This window comes from Periophthalmus magnuspinnatus, chromosome 5 (genome assembly GCF_009829125.3).
Source record: "Periophthalmus magnuspinnatus isolate fPerMag1 chromosome 5, fPerMag1.2.pri, whole genome shotgun sequence".
Lineage (NCBI taxonomy): Eukaryota > Metazoa > Chordata > Actinopteri > Gobiiformes > Gobiidae > Periophthalmus > Periophthalmus magnuspinnatus.
Window position 1 is genome coordinate 26,047,881 of NC_047130.1, and position 18,621 is coordinate 26,066,501.

The 18,621-nt window shown below is 40.7% G+C and overlaps 1 protein-coding gene across 2 annotated transcripts; it reads right to left on the reverse strand.

Moving 5' to 3' along the window:
- Positions 1-10,299: 10,299 nt before the first annotated feature.
- On the reverse strand, positions 10,300-17,855 carry cldn19 (claudin 19). Of its 2 annotated transcripts, none has more exons than XM_033966847.2 (5): positions 17,280-17,855; positions 13,659-13,823; positions 13,313-13,397; positions 13,044-13,190; positions 10,300-11,832 (listed from the first exon to the last, which is right to left on the reverse strand). In XM_033966847.2, exons 1-5 carry the CDS (start codon positions 17,500-17,502, stop codon positions 11,796-11,798), a joined length of 657 nt encoding a protein of 218 aa, XP_033822738.1. In that variant the 5' UTR covers positions 17,503-17,855; the 3' UTR covers positions 10,300-11,795. The 2 variants fall into 2 exon arrangements, with proteins under 2 accessions (XP_033822738.1, XP_055077738.1); XM_055221763.1 differs by having other exon boundaries at positions 10,300-11,491; positions 17,280-17,853.
- Between the last annotated feature and the right edge of the window lie 766 nt (positions 17,856-18,621).

Below are 18,621 nucleotides of genomic sequence, written 5' to 3' on the forward strand. Positions count from 1 at the left end.
TTGTTACTGGGATAGTATTCCAAGTTTGTGAAGCTCGAAAAGAGAAAACATTCTGTCCAAAAGTGCTTTTTCTAGATGGAATCATACAGTCACCTCTGGAACCTGCTCTTGTAGATCTAATGTCTTTATCACAACGCGCTTTGACAAAGAGAATATTGGTCACAAAGACTGGATTTTTGGCTCACACTGGTTTAATTCAGTTCGTCTTTATTTCAGACTCGTGGTTCATTTTTAAAAACAGACAAAAACGCAAACGGTAACATTTACGTTTTAAAAAGACGACCACACCAGGGTCTCACATCTTTGCACTGAATCTTACGTTTGTGTCGTAAAGTCTGGAGGGACCAAAGATTCAGACTCGGGGGGTAAAAAGTTTGAGCGAAGTCTATTTACAAATACAGAAAAGCAAATGTAGGTTGACGGAGCAGAACGTTGAGGGCGGTGTCGTTACGCTGGAGTCTTCGATGGCGAGGTCAGAGGCTGGGGTGTTTGTAGCGGTTGGAGGCGCAGAAAAGGTCCCAGGAGCAGGATCTGGCGAAAAATGAAAAATAACCAGCTGAGTATTGAGATCGTAAGTGCAAAAACAAGACGGAACCAAGCGGAACTGTACTAGGGGGGATACACGGACGATCTGGTGACGAGTGTCGGATCCTCGGTGGACGCTTGGTCGTTCATGGGCTGCAGGTGTGGAGTGGGAGGGACCAGAATCTCCGCCCAGCTCTGCACAGACACAAAAACGCAGGACAGACTGGGATCTTGACAGTTTGTGAGTGACATTATTATTGACATTATTATTTCATTTTCTGACTCGGCTGCAAATAAAACTGTACTTTAAAGTTCTTCGTAGAGAGAGAAAAGTTTAGTCGTGCAGTGACAAACATCTCGGACTCGCACTCATCGTGACCTCCTCAAGAGTAAACGTAAAGCATCATTTTAATCCATCTGCAGCCAATAATATGATTTAAACAACATCAACTTTACATCATCAGAGCATCAACCAAAACTGGAACATAAAAGTATGAGCTTGAGCCACAACATCCTGCATTGTCTGTAAATACAAAAACGAATAAATAAATCCATGTTTGTTACTTTTCTCACAGTAGATGCTTGTTCGGTTGTGGTTGTAGAATAGAAATGAACATAAAATGAATGACACACAGCAGTTTAAGACGTCTCAAACATCTCAAACTCCTCTCACGTCTTCAGTTCAGTGATTTATTTTATATATTTTTTTGTTGTTTGATCCTTTTTTATGAGTTTTTGTTTTGTGCTGTTGTCATTTTAAACAGTCAATGTACAGTAACCACCGATTGTGCAAGTTCTCCCACTTAAAAACATGAGAAGAAGAAGAAGTTACAGGTCTGTGCTTGTTTGTAGGTGACCGAATACTTATCTTACAGAGGAATTTACCCATTAATTAATTAAAAATCCTACAATGTGACTTCCTGGATTCTTTCCCCTGAATCTGTCTCTCATAGTTGAAGTGAAACTATGATGAAAATTACAAGCTTCTCTCATCTTTAAGTGGGAGAACTTGCACAATTGGTGGCTGAATAAATACTTTTGTCCCACTGTATGTCATAAATGTATAACAGGCTATGTACTGTATAATGCACATGTGTCAAACTCAAGGCCCCGGGTCCAAATGTGGCACGCCGTATTATTTTATGTGGCCCGCGAGAAGGTAAATTAAAAGGCGTAACTGTCATTTTAAAATAAGTCTGTGCTGCTTTAATGTGTCGACTACAAACTAATAAGATCTTCCTGACAAGTGGAACTGAGAAATATTTACAATTAATGATCCCAAAATGTTCAGGAAGGGGGAAATTGTCGGCGTGGAGGGCAGTTTCAAGAAAGGTGAAGGTGAAGACAAGTTTGTGCTTCAAGGAGACAAACTTGTATGTTTTTTGTGTTATGAGGCGGAGTCAGTTGTGAAAAAGTACAATCTACGTCAGTATTTTGACCCCAAACACGGAGCTAAGTCTGCACAAGGTAGACTGCAAGAAAAACAACAAATTGTCCAATAATTAAAAGTCTGTTTTTGAAGCAGAGCTGAAGGTTCTGACCAGATACACACTTTTAAAAATGTCAGTTTATCAGGAAATACACAGTTGCACAGACACGTAATATCTGCAACTTGAATAAGTAATAAATACAGAAACAGTTATTTAACAAGTTCAAAAGTAATTACATTTATTTGACATGACATTTAGTTAGATTTATGCTGGAAACTTGGAGGGGACCGTGTCTTCTCTGTGTCTGGTCCCAAACTGTGGAACGTGTGGCCCCTGCACCTTAGACAGGCTGAGTCACTTTCTACTTTTAAATCAGCTCTTAAAACGCACTTTTTCTCTTCAGCTTTTCATTGATATGTTGACTTTTATAGTGTTTTGTACAGTTTGTAGTTATTTATTTGTCTGTCTGTCATTTATCTGTGTTTTTAAAATGACTGTTTTGTACTGCACTCTGGTCAACTCTATTGTTTTTGAAGTGCATTAGAAATAAAGTTGGATTGGATTTAGTGACATTTATCCTGCCACAGTCACATCTGGTTCTTGATGGCGGCCATTTTGCTGATGTGGCCCTCAGTGACAATAAGTTTGACAGCCCTGATATAATGAGACTGTGCGACGTCACCACATTCAGCTGAAACGGGAACTTTGTCCGGACTTAAGACAAATCAGAGACATAATATCAGCAGGTGTAACTATTTTAACAATTAAGTGGTTGTTCTGTCCAAAGGCATCCTCCCTTAACATGACAGATACACTTTTTAACCTTACTTATCCTTATTCATGTATTAATCTCTGGTTTCAGTATCGTTTTCCTCTGGTTTTCCATCACACTCTCATCATAAAAGCAGTTCTCAGTGCAGTTAATCTCTTACTGTCTTGTTGCGTCTTCATACCTTCGTCTGAAACTCGCTCCAAAGTGACTTGTTGCGCCGAAGTCACTCCCGAAACGACGCCTTCCATCAACCTCTCTCTGGCTAAAAACGTCGTTGAGACAAATTAAAACGAAAAAAAAAAAATTCCCACCACGTCTCTGACAACTTTGTGTTTTTGTCTTTAGACGGGGGGCAAAACATTTGGCGCGGGGGCGAACGGAGCGCGTCAATCCACTCGGAAAATGAGAAAGTTTGTCCCTTACTCTCCTGTCAAAATGAGCGATTAAGAAATTTGATGTGACGTTGAAAGCTTTGGGGGCAGGTATACTGATAACAACGTGATAACACCTCTCTCGTAGCGCGCTAATTAGCTTCCTGCGCTTTCATATTTCCGCGCGTTGGATTTATCTATTTAAAACGGCTCGGAATAAAAGAAAGAAGCACCTGCATCAATCATAATTATTTTCCTCGCACTAAAATTAGCCAAAAGAACACAGTCTCCTTCAGAAACAAACAACGGGAGGCGGGAAAGAAGGGAATCGATAAATATCACTCCAGCTGATTGGACCTAATTACAAACATAGAGAACTGGAATGGAGCTGGCCAGATTGTCAGAGCCAATTAGGCCGCGGTTTTATAGCAGAAGACGGACAGAAGGCGGGTTCGTGCGAGGTGCTTTCCAGGAGCAGGTGAGTGCAGGCGTCCTCCATAAAACACGACGCAGCTACAGCGATAATGGCCGCCAGTTTTGCGCGTGACGGAAGTGCGCCTGCCTGGGTCTGGATCACACAGCTGTCAGGTGTGGGCTGTGCAGCTGCGGGAGCACTTAGAGGCGCTTATCACTGCCCATTGTAATGTAATGTTTGTATTGCCGGGTTATTGGCAAGTGTATGTTCAAACTGTGCCAGAATCTGATGGTGATTGCGGCGAGTCAGAATTGTAAGTTGGTAATAATACGATGAAGACGAAGCTACAGGGAGCGGTTCAAGGCGTGGAGGGAGCTGTCAGTGTCACACGTAGGTAAAAAAAAAGGCTAATTTTACTGCTAATCATTTCTTATTCTCTTGGCTTTTTAATAGTTTATTAAAAGCTACACGCCAAATGTTTACCTCGTGTTCTTTTTAACATTATATCGCAGATGTAAACAGTCAAAAGGTTCTTACTATCAGCAAGACACTTCGCTAGTATGAATGTGTTGTGTTGTGTGTTTAAGGTGCACTGTAACCGGAGCGCCTGGAGGAAACACACACCCGGACACGCTCAAGAACACGGGAAGAACATGCAAACGCCACACTGAAAGCCTCGGGCAACACGGGAATTGAACCCAGAACATTCTTGCTGTGAAAAGAGCAGCCTCCGTGTGTGAGTGAGTGACGGGGCCAGAGGGGCCGATGGCAGAGGTCAGCCGTCCTGTTTCAGTCTGTGACCCCGGGGCTGTAACTGCACGAGGAGCTGAAGTGAATGAAGCAGATGTGCAGTGTGTCAGGCCTCACTACAGGGACAAGGCATTATTAGTATTAAAATAAAAACATCCAGCAATATATGTGTGCTCAAGAATAATTAATGATAAACAATAACAATATGAAAAAGTGCTTAGAAACACTGTGTGGAGTGTGTCCTCACGGGGGCCAGTGTGTCCTCATATGGGTGAGTGTGTCCTCACGAGGGCGAGTGTGTCCTCACGAGGGCGAGTGTGTCCTCATATGGGCGAGTGTGTCCTCATGAGGGCGAGTGTGTCCTCATATGGGCGAGTGTGTCCTCATGAGGGCGAGTGTGTCCTCATTTGTTTTGATTGTTTTTTTTCGGTTTGTTTTGTATTTTAAACAGGGCACCCATGAAAAAGAGAGCCCAAGTGCTCTCATTGGGTCCCCCTGTATAAATAAAGATAAATAAATAAATAAATAGATATGGGCGAGTGTGTCCTCACGGGGGCGAGTGTGTCCTCACGGGGGCGAGTGTGTCCTCATCGGGGCCAGTGTGTCCTCATGGGGGCCAGTGTGTCCTCATACAGGCGTGAGGACGAGTGTGTCGTGTCCTTCTCTGTGTTGTCCATCTCTAAGTGAGGAGAGTTTTATCTCATTATTCCCGCCTCCTCAGGCTGTTTTCAGTTGTATAGGTTTGTGTTATGGCAACAAAATAATGAACAAGATCCTGGAACAACTTGAAACACAACCAGAACTCACAGTATGTGGATTCAGAGCATTTAATTCTGCTTCAATTCTGTCTCAATGGAAAGACTTCAAAGATGAACGAGCTGCAGATACACAGACGTCTCCATTTGTAACTCTGCCCAAGGCAACACGGCTGTCACCAGTGACACGTCCACATTCAAGGACTTCACACACGCCTCAATCCTCTAATTGTGTTTTTGGGCTGAGACGGGCTTTGAGTTTCAGTGTTTGACCTTTGACCTTCAACGTCTCCTTGACTGGAATGTAAATAAGGTTTTCAAAGTAAACACAGATATATATCGTACACCATTTATATTTGTCGTGTTTGTGAGAACGTTAGAGGAACATTCTGGTTAAATAAATGTTAAATAATAAGTAAATAAAACATTACAGCTCTGCAAAAAAATATGAACTGCTAATACTCCACACAACAGCAGTGGTTCTAAGTTTTGTGTTTGTTTGTTTTCTCATACACAAAAATAGCCTGTATTCTTCTGGGGCTGGGTGTTTACTTTCTGAATGACTCTCAACTAAAGAACAGATTTTATAGAAGTCGTGACTGTTTAGTTTCCAGTTGAATAAATGTAGAATAACGACACCTCGTCCTTTTTGTTAAATGTTATGATTTAGGATTTAGGTCAGATATAAAATGCATCAGTGCAGCATTTTTCAATATTTTTTTCAATATTTGACGAGATGCAAAAGCCACAAGTGTCACAGACGGCGTTTTGATGAGGTGAACAAACGTTTGTGTGGTCAGACATGTTTGGAGCTTCAGGCGGTGGAACTGGATGTTTCTGGAAGCAAAGTATCAGAATCAAAGGCGATCGATGCTCCTGACCTTGTTAGAATCAAAGAGCCGTGATGGTCCTCCTCTGCACACAAGACTTACCCTGTATTTATGGACCTAATGATAATGAGCGATCCATCAGAGATTATGAGGCTTTGAGAACTGAGGGAGACGGAGATCTGTGCTCACAAATGACATAATGTGTTCTGTATTTTGTATGAATCATAAACTTAGTGTGGAAGTTAAATTATGCCGTTAAATTTGTCATTGGTAGGTCACAAAAAAATCTAAAACACTTATTAATAAATTCCATCTTAATAAATAAATAACTATATATTTTTATTTATTTAGCCCCACGTCTGGATAAACGGATGTCTCAACACAAAGGTTATCCAATGCCACGCTAAAGATGAAAGTAAACTGTGAGCTGCTGCATAATTAGGGTTTTATTAAGATAAGTACAAATATATAGGCTAGCTGTGCCTCCAAGTCAGAGCAGTTCTAGTCCTTTTGCTTTCAACACTTTTCTCAAGTTTTTCCCCTCTGAATCTGAGCTCCCAATAATGCACAACAGCTCCACTTTGAAGTTTAAAGTTCATGTTGAGTTCAAGTGGAGATAAAAATATATGAAAAAAATCTGGGAGCTTCGCGTCACTTTCAACTCACAAGCAGAACAATTTTAGAGTTGATTTTTTTAAGACTCCGGCGCGTTGACCTTCCCTGACAGCTGCATGTTTATAATCTGCACCTGAACGCTCTCAGGGGGAGGGGCCGCCCTGTCTGTCAGTGTTTAAAGAGAATTACAGGACGGACAGAGACACATGACAGCTTTAAATCTGCACATTTTATACACGCTGAGGGTTTGTTTACGTCTGGATTTTTACTTTTGAGTTATGTTCTCATCTCATCTGATTATTAGTCTATTGATAAATCAGATCACATGTCCCAAAGTAAATAAATGTGAGGATATATTTGCATAAAGTGATGTAGGTTAGTCCAAGATTCATCAAATACACAATTTAAATAATAATCATAATAATCATAATAATATCATTGTGTTGAAGTGAACACATATTTCTGAAAATACCTAAACTTGAGACATTACATATTAGATTAAGAAAACAAAAGTAGAATACCCTACTTCTGTAACAGGCTCTTGTTTTTGTGTGGTGCAGTCAAACAGTGCCCTCTGCAGGTGAGCGCTCACACTGCAGCTTTCACATTTACTTGGCTCAAATCTTCAGAATTTGGCTGTGACATTAAAATTACCTTTTGTCACACTGTCTCAGAGTCTGTGTCTCTGCAAATGTCTAAGTGGGTTTAAATTTAATGTGTGTCTGTAAATTAGGCACATACATGTTTGTCTTTTGAACTTTGAACTCATATTTTTAACCCGTAAACACATAAAAATAAACAGTTTTGTGATGTGTGAGCTCAAATCGCAAAACTATTAAAATGATTCTTATGATTAAATTCATTATAGACAAATACACAGATTAAATGTGGCCAAGAGTGACACTTTTTTTTATAGATAATGATGATGATTCTGCTGGAGCAACTTTCACTTTTACTCTGATTTTAAATAGATATACACTATTTCCCAAACGGTCATTGATTATTGTGAATATGAGTGGTTAGATGATGAGGAAAGGTCTGTAAATATGACTCTAAATGACTCTACTGCTTGGTTTGTGGGCTCCTAATCTGCCTGTGGCGCCCTCTGGCAGAGTCAGTGGTTACTGCAGACTGGAGTTAGCTGTTGCTGCAGACTGACCTGAGTCTAATCCGTCAAACTAATCACATCCAGCAGCAGAAGTTTGGTTTGTGGTTTGTGTTTGCAGCCCTGACCCACATTCATATCATTTTATGTTTTTAAACTCAATGACTCCATGATTTGTCTATGGTTCTCTGCTATGACATGTGGTAATGTGTCATCCAAGAGGCATTTGCAGAATAAATACATTAATTTATTGAAAGAAATACTTACAAAGATGTCACCAGACTCTTATATGTCTGTGTATTTTAACATAACACAACAACACTCCACACAGTAGTCTTTATTAACTCCAGACTCACAATGACTCAATGTTGGTGACTGTAAATATTTACCAAAACAATGAAGCCGTAAATCTAACGCTGGTAACATTTATTTGTGGTTTCTCCTCAAAATATAAATCATGCACCCACTCGGAAAACAAACAGCACCTAAAATATGAGGCTAATATAACGTAATTAAAAAATAAGATAATCAAATATGCAACACGGTCATAATTCAGAGCTGAGTGACTTTTTTTTGTTTAGATCTCAAACCGACTGAGGACTGTAACTTACCTGTTTGTGGTGAAGCAACGTGAAAAATAAATCCTAGATATGAGGAGAAGCAAATTAGCAATGCTCCCTTATCTGATATTTATTATTGGTAATGTGGCTCATAATTTAAGTCAAGCTGGTTTTGGTGAAGACATTGTGACATCCTGTATAGATCTGAACACGTGTTTTGAGCTTTACCGTCACCCAAAACTCTGCTCTAGTCTCTAACAATTATGAAAAGTGCTTAAAAACCTGCCATGGTGAGTAATTAACCTGCTCAGAATAAATAAGAAGAGTAATAAGAGTTAAAATCACATAGGCCCACAGCTCCTTTAAGGCGTCTGTGGCCTGAGTGAGTCTGAGTTTATGTAGTGAGCCGCGTGTGTTTCTGTAGTGAGCTGTGTGTGTTTCTGTAGTGAGTTGTGTGTGTTTCTGTAGTGAGCTGTGTGTGTTTCTGTAGTGAGCTGTGTGTGTTTCTGTAGTGAGCTGTGTGTGTTTCTGTAGTGAGCTGTGTGTGTTTCTGTAGTGAGTTGTGTGTGTTTCTGTAGTGAGCTGTGTGTGTTTCTGTAGTGAGCTGTGTGTGTTTCTGTAGTGAGCCGTGTGTGTTTCTGTAGTGAGCCGTGTGTGTTTCTGTAGTGAGCTGTGTGTGTTTCTGTAGTGAGCTGTAGTGAGCTGTGTGTGTTTCTGTAGTGAGCTGTAGTGAGCCGTGTGTGTTTCTGTAGTGAGCTGTAGTGAGCTGTGTGTGTTTCTGTAGTGAGCTGTAGTGAGCTGTGTGTGTTTCTGTAGTGAGCTGTAGTGAGCCGTGTGTGTTTCTGTAGTGAGCTGTAGTGAGCTGTGTGTGTTTCTGTAGTGAGCTGTGTGTGTTTCTGTAGTGAGCTGTAGTGAGCTGCTCGTACATATCAGCGACGTGACAGATTTCACATCCTCTCTCTGTTCCCACCTTCTCTGCTGCAGGACGTCCTCACAACAACATTTGTTAATACACAAACTGGAATATGCGTCTGTCTGACTTCAGTCTGAGCAGCAGACGTGTTTTAAAGCTGCACTAGAGGAAGGTCTGGCACCGGTTTATCTGCACAGAAAGGTCATTAATATCCCACACTATGGCATTAAACTTATATTTGTCGAAACGAGCAGATGACACCACAAGGACAAGTTTGAGATTTGTGATCTGTGGAGAAGCAACTGTCTATGCATGAAATTTAGAGCAGGAAAAACACTCCTAATAAAATAAATGACAATAAAATGAAGTAAATGATAATGAATTATGATAATAGATTATAATAAAATGATAATATGATAATAAATGATAATAAAAAAGATAATAAAATGATAACAATTATAATAAAATGACAATAAATGATAATAAATGATGATAAATGATAATAAAATGAAAAAAATTAGTACATGATAATAAAAAATGATAATAAAATGATAAAAAAGATAATATATGATAATAAAAAAGATAATAAATGATAATAAAAGGATAATAAATGATAAAATGATAATAAATGATAATAGAAAATGATAATAAAATCATAAAATGATAAATGATAATAAAATTATGCAATTATAATAAAACGATAATAAATGATCATAGAAAAATTATAATAAAATGATAAAAAATGATAAAATACACTGTGGAACATTCCAAGCAACATAATAAAATATTTAAAGAACCAAGACAGTGCTGGACCACCAAAAGTTACTTTACCAAGATGATTTAGTTTTTTGGATATTTGTACATGTGATTGTGATTTTTTGTTCAAAATCTATTCCTAAACTCTACGTGTGTGTGTTGAAATATAATTCTGATTTAAAATAACATGCTCTTTACATGATATTCTTTTGTCAGAGTAAATATAAACCCAGGAGCTCGTTGTCGGCCTCTGTTTGTGCTGCATTTCCCTCTGTCCCATTGTTGTTATCTGCTGTGTTTCATTGTGCTCCATAGTAACAGTCGGATCGTCCGGTTCAGCTCAGGACACACACTGCCCCGGTCCGCTGAGAGAATGTGCCATAACCCACTAGAGCAGAAGTGGAATTTCACGTCTACAATTATTGAACAGCGGGAGTCAGGTGAGATTTGAGCGAGTGGGGAAAGAATGCCAAAGTCAAGTGAAAAACAAAGCAAATCCATCTGTTCTTCTGTTTACTTTATTTTAAAAGAAACATACAGGGGTAAATGAGATGGTACACAACAAGATGGCAAATATTAAAAAGAAGGCATGGTAAATAAATGCGAGTGATGACAGTTTTTGTTTTATATTAACAGAACGGTACAGTACATTTTGACAGTCTAATATTACGACTGATATTTACACATTTTGGCACAACAGATTCTCCGTGCACAGTGTCATAAGCTTTAAAGGAGTATTTACTACACATGTTTAGAAGTGGTAATCGTTCATATACTTGGAATTGAATTTACTGCCAAAATATGGAACAAAATGTGACGAAAGCCAATGAAAAATAGAAATATCCTAGATTATCCTACACGTTCTATTACAGTATGTCATTCCACCTGCTTTATACGACTGTAAACCATATTTTTTTTAGTAAAAGTACCACTTTTATTCCTCATGTACGCACTCGTCATGGCCTGGTTCAAGTTAAATGTCGTTTCCTCCATTTTAAAATATCTACGCTGAATAATGAGTTACTTTTTAGGGGAATTGGCTGAACAAAGGAGGAGGAAAGGTCAACTAAATGTGTAAATGACTAGATCTCCAACCTTTTTGTAGACACCCCGCAGCCAAAGGGCCAATCAGAGCGGACTGTCCTGCTGCAGAACCTCGTCCTGGACACAGTGGACAGAGGACGCGCCCATCCAGATCTTATAGATGTTTGTTTATTTTATCTTATCCCGTTAAGTCTGTATTTCACGTAGGCATTTTGGCCAAATTTAATTCCATAGTATTTCACATTCATCTCAGTTTTAGAAAAGACAGATATGCTGGCTGTCAAATTCCCAAGAGTTGTTCTAGTTAAAGACACATGTGTTATAAGGCAGTAGTAAAACATTAAAAGTAGCACGAAAGGAAAATTCGGTGGTATATACACCTGGGCATAGTAACAGGTTACACAAAACATACCCTGAATGACAGATCCTCCTGAAACTACAAAACAGACGAGCTCTAGGCTTAAATGCCTCCAGGACCATCAGAGACAGAACTTTAGATTGTTGTCAACATTACTGCCACGTTTGTCTGTTTTGTGAACTTCAGTGAGATGGTTTTGAGACACATTTTTAAAAAACTGAAAGGTCTGAAGACTCTCCCAAACTACAAGTACTGCTCCCTTTTCTCTGGTGGGGTAGTTTTAACATTTGCTCTGCAATTCAAAAGGAAAAAGACATGTTTCAGTCAAAGAACTGTGACATAAAGAAACTAAGAAACTACAGCCAAACATTTACAAACCAAATGTGAAACAATAAATCAGCACAACATAAGACACATGATGCAGCCATGTTAGCTTGCATACAGTGTAGAAGCACTGGTGCTAAGAAAGTCCATATTTACAGATAATCTGAAATAAGGGGATCAATGCATTTGAGTGGAAAACTACAACAGGTAGAGTTTAAAGTACAGAACAGGGAAGACACTGGGACAGTCCACGATAAAAAGGCCGAGGCTGATCATTCATGGACACTAGTCTCACTCAACAACTCTGCCCTGAATTAGAGAAGAGAAGAAGACAGAAGCCATAGAGACAGTGTTAAAGGACTGAAGGACCAGATAAGCTTTTACATATGAGACATACAAACATGATGAGGGTTAGACAGGCAGGTTAAAGCTGCGAGATGAACGCATAAAGCATGAAAACTAATCCAACATGAAAGTGTTAGGTCCTGCAAGGCCTGTTCACCAAAGTATCCAAAGGTCAGAGGGGAAAGACTTCTGGAACATGGCTTCTCTTGGTCTGAGGGAGAAAACTGCTCTGAACCTGATTGTTTTTGAGTAGTTTTAAGGGCACAGCTGTGGCTGACAGCCCAGTGATGTCCAATAACCTTACTCAAAGAGACTAAAGGCTTTCAAAGACCTACATTCTTCATCAGAGAATAATAAAGCCCCCTCTAAGCAAGCCACTGCAAAGAAGAGGCTTTTCTACAAACTAATGTCTTTTATCTGGAAGAGGAAGTGATTCAATAGAAACATAATGTTGAAGTAGAAGGAGACTTAGAGTTCATTTAGACCAGTGTTTAAATGAGCTTATTAGAGTGACCAAATCAATGGATTTAAACATGTCGTAGCTTTGGTTAGCTTATTGTTCACGTTTAGTGTTTAGCTGCATGACAGAACGGAGCTCGCTGTGACTGTGGGTTATTTGAGTTTGTGAGACATTTCATGATTGGGTTAAATATCAATGACAGTTAACAACAACACAGATTCTTTTTTGAATGAGACACCTTCATTATGTCACACATTTACATAAAATGATCACATGTTTGCATTGTTGCAACTGTGGCGGCGCTATAAGCACTACAGACCCTCCCCAGAACAACATCATATCACCCAACATGAATGAGAATTATAATAATGGCCCTTTTATTTCTGTAGTGTTTATAAGATGCAATTGCAACAGTGGACAGTGAATACAAAAAGTGAACTGAAGCTACATGAGACAGCTCCAACCAGGAAGCACAGGACAGACTGTACAGAGCAGACTATGATCAGAGCATGCCCTACTGTCATTTACATTTAAAAAGTTTGTTTTTGAGGTACTACATGTACGAGTTTGGACTACAGAAGTAGTAAGATCAAAATAGTTTTGTTATAGAATACCTTAAGTGCAGTCTTTGGTTTTGAGTAACACATCTATGAGTAAAACCTGTCCTGTACTTTCTGTTTGGGTGTTGCTCTTTGGGACGGGGGGTTACACGTACTCCCTGGTCGTGGAAGGCTGTGATTGGCGATAATATTGCTGCCCTCGCATTTCCTCTTTGGAGCAGGAGCAGCACAGGAGGGAGCCGCCCAGGATGGTCAGACTGGCCGCTGCCCAGCCCACAAACAGAGCGGAGCCAAACTCGTATCTGAAGAGATGAATTTCAGCCATGACAAAATGCAAACACAGAAAGGTCGACTTCACGCTGCCAGAGCTGCTACGACCAAACCAAAACAACAATAGAGTTTATGAAAAATGACTTTTACAAACCTGGCATTGGCTGGAGTGTTGGGATTGAAGAACTGATAAGACACCTGAGTGGCGTACCAGGACACAGACACCAGTGTGCACAGACCTGGACAAAGTTTAGATACATTTAATAATCATTTTAAAATGTTCACTTCGAGTTTAAATCATCTACAGCTGACTCCTTAGACAAAGCCTCCTGCTCTCATAAAAAAAACATCAAATTGTTACTTTTCAGGGATTTCAGAGGCAGAAGAGAATCATCTGGAGGTGTTGTCCAGGGAACATTCATGAGGAGCAGTGGCTCTACTCTGAGCACTACACAAACAGCACATTGTGACCTTAAACCCATAACACAGTATAATCTTACCTGCGAGCAGAAAGAGCGCTCCACCGGTGACAGCGATGCGTGTTTTGGTGCTGGGGTTGTTGTCGCCCACTTTAGTACATTTCATCCCCACCACACTGATGATGATGCCCATAAATCCCAGTAGCACAGAGATCACCATGAGGGCCCGGCATGTCTGGATGTGGACTAGATATAAGAGAACACATTAATCAATCATGTCGAAAACACTGCGGAAAATTAGATTAGAGGAGAATGAAGCTATGCAAATGGGTGACCACGTTCAGTCCACCACTGTCCGCTCTGAACTGTCCTTAACCAAGAATGTGAAAGATTAAATATCTGAGGGAGAGGGAACACCAGAGACATATCAGTATAAAAGAAATGCAGTGACATGTATGAATAGATTACACTTCTACTTCCTTCATTTGCAGTGTGGCATTTCTGTTTATCTTTTGTGATCAGATTATTGACGGTTCTTTCTCCAACTTTTTTTTCTCCCTTCACTGGATTCACAGCCAAGTATTCAGACCTCGAATGCTCCTCAGAACCCTCTCGCGGCTCATGTCACAGCACTTCTGTCGTCACAACCATCTAATGATCTACCTACACTAACCCGCACACATACATAACTCTGTGGGCCGCACATACTTACACAAACACACACATGTAAGCACTGGGACGCACAGCAGCACAATGACAGTAGGTGGAGCGGCCCAGATGGAGTCATGCTGTGGCTGTAGGAGGCGTGCTCCACATGTTGGACACAGTGGGATCAGTGTGAAGTTCACACAAAGCTTTATTGTTTTCATCCGCAAGTTACAGTGTGGTTGGTTGCAACTACTTTAAATTTCTTAAATCCAGTTTTTAGCATCGTGAGAGCCCCCCGTTCCCTCGTCAGACAACTCAAAAACCGCACATTACATTTGGGAAGCTTAGTAATGCTGTTAATAAATCTTATAACATCAGACCTGAAATGCTACACACTTTGTACAGTTCCAGCAGAAAACACTCCAGAGGAATGGTCTGTCATCACCAACTGAAACAAGCAGAGCGGAGTAAGATCAGGGCTGAGAAGAGCGATGTTTTATGTCTCCAGAGTTCATCCGACTACTGCCTTGACACTTTTGTCCAGTGGGTGATTAACCTCCTCAAACCGCCCTGATGATCTGCAGGTCGATCCCGATGAGTCCTCCTGTTCTGCTCTAATGAGACCTTTGATCAATCTTAGGTTCTTATTCTTATTCTTAATTATTCATGTGTGTTTACATCGCCCTTTGGAGATAAATAAAGATCCATATCTGCCGTCACCGTGTCACGAGTCGTCACTTAACGGGCAAAGATTTTCTGCCTGTTGGAAACCTAAACGTAAGCGTTTATATTCTACTGTATGATCAGACACCAAATCAGTTCATAGTAATATAAGTGTAGTCTGTCATTGTACTTTCAGACGTGGCATCTAAATGACTAACTTACTAAGTCATTTTACTTCACCTCAGAGGTTTGTCCACCTCCTAAAAGTAAAAACACTGAAGATAAATGTCTGTATTCACGAGCTCCAGAGCAGTGAGCAACAGTGAGCACATTTAAAAACATAAAAGCCTTCAGTTTGTGACATCTGCTCTATCCACATAAATCACACAAACTGAGGGACGGCACCACATTTGAAGTGACATTTATGGAGTTCCACCACTGCTTTTGATGAAGTTTGTGAATGGTTCACAGCAGAAAAAAGTCCTTTTCATCCTTCCCAGAGTGAGGGGGCTCAGCCTGTTAAATGACACTATCCTCTGATCGACCAGTGACAAATCAGCGGCTTCGGGGGTCTTTGGTGTGAAGTGGAGGCTACAGGGAGGTGCACGGGCCAGAACAGAGCGCTCGCCTCAGAGCCAAGCGTGGTGGTGCCAGTCGTAAGCTCTGAATGAGTTTGTGTGCAGGAACTTAGAGCGCCATTGTGAGCTCATTGTGACTGTAGCACACAGAACCACATCCTTTCACTTTGATATGTTCACTTTGAAGCTAACAATACTACATTAGCTGTTGTGTAATATGGGGGGCAAGGGGCTACTAAAATGTTTCAATGTTAAGGGTAGGAAGATGTTTTCACTCTTGATAAGCATATTTTTCATGGATAAGGAATACAACAAAATACCTGCACAGTGTCTCAGTCTCTACAGCACTTATCTGTGTGATTTAGGGTCACTGAATCTCATAAAACATGCATCAGTTTGTACGATAAGAGGAGGCCGGAGCACCTGCAGAGCCCAGCGTAAACAGGACTTCTTCTCACGCTTCGGCTGTTCTAACATCAGGTGGCAGAACTGTCCTTTCAGCACCACAATCTACACATCTACAGAAACGCAAACCACACGGACTGAATAAACTCATTACTTTCACAAACTTTTGAAGTCAGAAAGTCAAGCAGCAGCTCCTTTCCCAACTCGCCAGCCACATCAGGTGAGCGCTACAGTCTGCTGAGCAATTCCACAGCTCCATCACATGTTCTTCCAACTGCAGACGCACGAAACGTCTTCAGTCAAGTCTGTGGGAGAATGTGTTCTGTGTGCGTCCAAAGTGCAATCAAATGTTGTGTTGCTGATAAAATGGTGGTTGGTGGAAGGGTGGAGGTTGAATCCCAGGTCATTGTTGTTGTTTTTGTTGTTGTTGATTCTAGAGTAACTGACGGTGGTGATTTTATCATTTTGTTGAAGTGTCCTCTACTCCTTTTAATATTAACTGTGTGTCAAGTTTGAACAATGTGCGCGTGTGGGGATAAGAGAGCGCATTCTGGGAATATCTCTGCTGTTTGGCCCAACACTGGCCTTTTCTTCTGATAACAGTCACTATTCATGTGGCAGGACAATACATCGTCTTTATCCGAGCCATAAAGCCAAAGAGACGGCCGATCAGCTTCACGCTAAGAAAACGACACAAATTGTTTTGATATAATGATTTACCACGTCACACTGGGATATTTCTTCAACTGCCGCTTAACCTTTAAAAAAAGTCATTTGGATGAGGATATAATTACACTTCCACGTACTACATCACTACGTTTTGATGATAGAGAGCAGATTTATGTCCAAAGCCCACATTCCTCCCCACTCCCCCTCCTCACACATTACCACTTTTACTCACTGAGTTCATTAAACTCATAACACTTATGAGTGCCCCACACTGACACAAAATAAATGGTTGTTTTGCCAGTGCACATTATTGCTTTTCCAGTGGGTGAGACCACAAGAAAGAGCAACATCTTTGACTGATTTTGTATCTAAATGTTTGATATAAAGACGTAAATCTGAGTTTGTGCAGAGGTTTGAGAGAATCATCCAGCTGAAAAATGTCCTAATTTAATCACAGGACTTACATTTTTAACAATCACTGCACAGATAAACACGACGGTTCACATTTAAACAAACAGAATCTTCAGTTCATTGGCAATTTGCAGTAAAACTTCACCAATTATTCTTCTTAAACCAACATTTATTTCACGTTATTCAATCCTGTAAATGATTCACACTCCACTGTACATAATAGAAAACTGCAGAATACAACAGCAACACCTTTATCATGACTTATATTCATGTAGGACGTGCAGCCCTGTGACAGAAGTGTGTTGAAGAGATGATAGATGTTACTCACTGTCCAGGGAGAGCATGGAGTCAAAGATCTTGCACTGCACCTGTCCCGTACTCTGAGAGGCACAGCTCATCCATAAGCCCTCGTACAGCCCCACAGCTGTGATGATGGCATCTCCCGCGTACGACGACTGCTTCCACTGGGGCAGAGCCGTGGTGGAGATGACCCCAATCCAACCGCCCAGAGCCAGGAAGTAACCCAGCAGCTGTAGACCTGAGTTGGCCATGCTTCCCTATGTTCGACTTTGTATTTACTTCTGCAACAGTCTTCACAAAAACACTTGAAATCCTTTTTGTTGTGCTACTCACTTCTCGGTCCGTCTAAGCATCTCCTGCCTCTACTCTCATCTCCTGTTCTTTTAGTTTGTTTAGCTCCTGGTGAGTCTGAGTCTAACACCTTCCCTCTTGGACTGTCCTGGTGTATTCTCCAAAAAAAAAGTGTTAGGAAGGCTTAGCGGTGGTCAGCTGCTGCCTCACTCTCTGCATGGCTTCATCCAATCCTTGTGCGTCTCTCTCACAGCAATCTTTCCATCTGCTGCAGCCTCAAGTTGCTCAATGACGGAGGAGAAGAGAAAAAAAAATGTTTGAATAGAAAAAAAAGCTTAACAAGCTACCCACAAAGGGCTGGGGTAAAGGGTCAGCTCATGATTGGAGCATTAGAGGCTGGGGGAACGCCTCCTGGGAGGGGTCGTAGATGGGTCATGTTGGAGAGAATGAACAGGATTAGGCTACAAAGTTAAACTAACTAGTGAAATAGTGAAAGTTATATTTAGTTCATTTACTTGCAGGACAGCAGATGAAATGGGGGAAGAAAACAAGGAGAGACATTGGGCAAACTGCAGATGACTCAAGTGTCTGAGGCTTAGACAAATTCTGCACTGGATTTGATCGAGATTTGTAGGTTAATGTAATTTGATGTTGATATGGCTCAAATTAAATCAAATTTAAAATACCAAGAGGTGCCTGGCTAGAATATGCAGAGCTCAACATTTAGATAATGAAATGCAATATCTCACTTAGCTTCCAAGTGCCTTAAAACCCCACAGTCTACACATGACCACAAGCTGTTAACTTGTTTAACACCTGTTTCTGTCGCTGTATCAAACAATCTACATCCAACAATGGTCATGAAACAAGTTTAGCTCCAGGTGTGACTGTGCAGTGAGACACACGTCACCGGGCCGCGTGATGTGGACATTATATACAGATATACTTTATACAACAGTCTGTCTTTGATCCGATCTGAACTGTTCATACAAAATGCCCAAGACACATGTGTAAATCAGCTCCTCGACGAGGCAGAGTGAAAAGGACGTGTCACATCCAGGCAGGCTCTGGGTAAGTTA

Bases quoted from the DNA above. Each gene is read 5' to 3' on its own strand.
- cldn19 (XM_055221763.1), bottom strand. From the start codon at position 17,502: ATGGCCAACTCAGGTCTACAGCTGCTGGGTTACTTCCTGGCTCTGGGC. The intron at 13,191-13,312 runs GTTTGTAAAAGT...TCATCTCTTCAG, and splicing joins AACACTCCAGCCAATGCCAG to ATACGAGTTTGGCTCCGCTC. The intron at 11,492-13,043 runs GTACGTGTAACC...TTTGAATTGCAG, and splicing joins CAGCCTTCCACGACCAGGGA to AGCAAATGTTAAAACTACCC.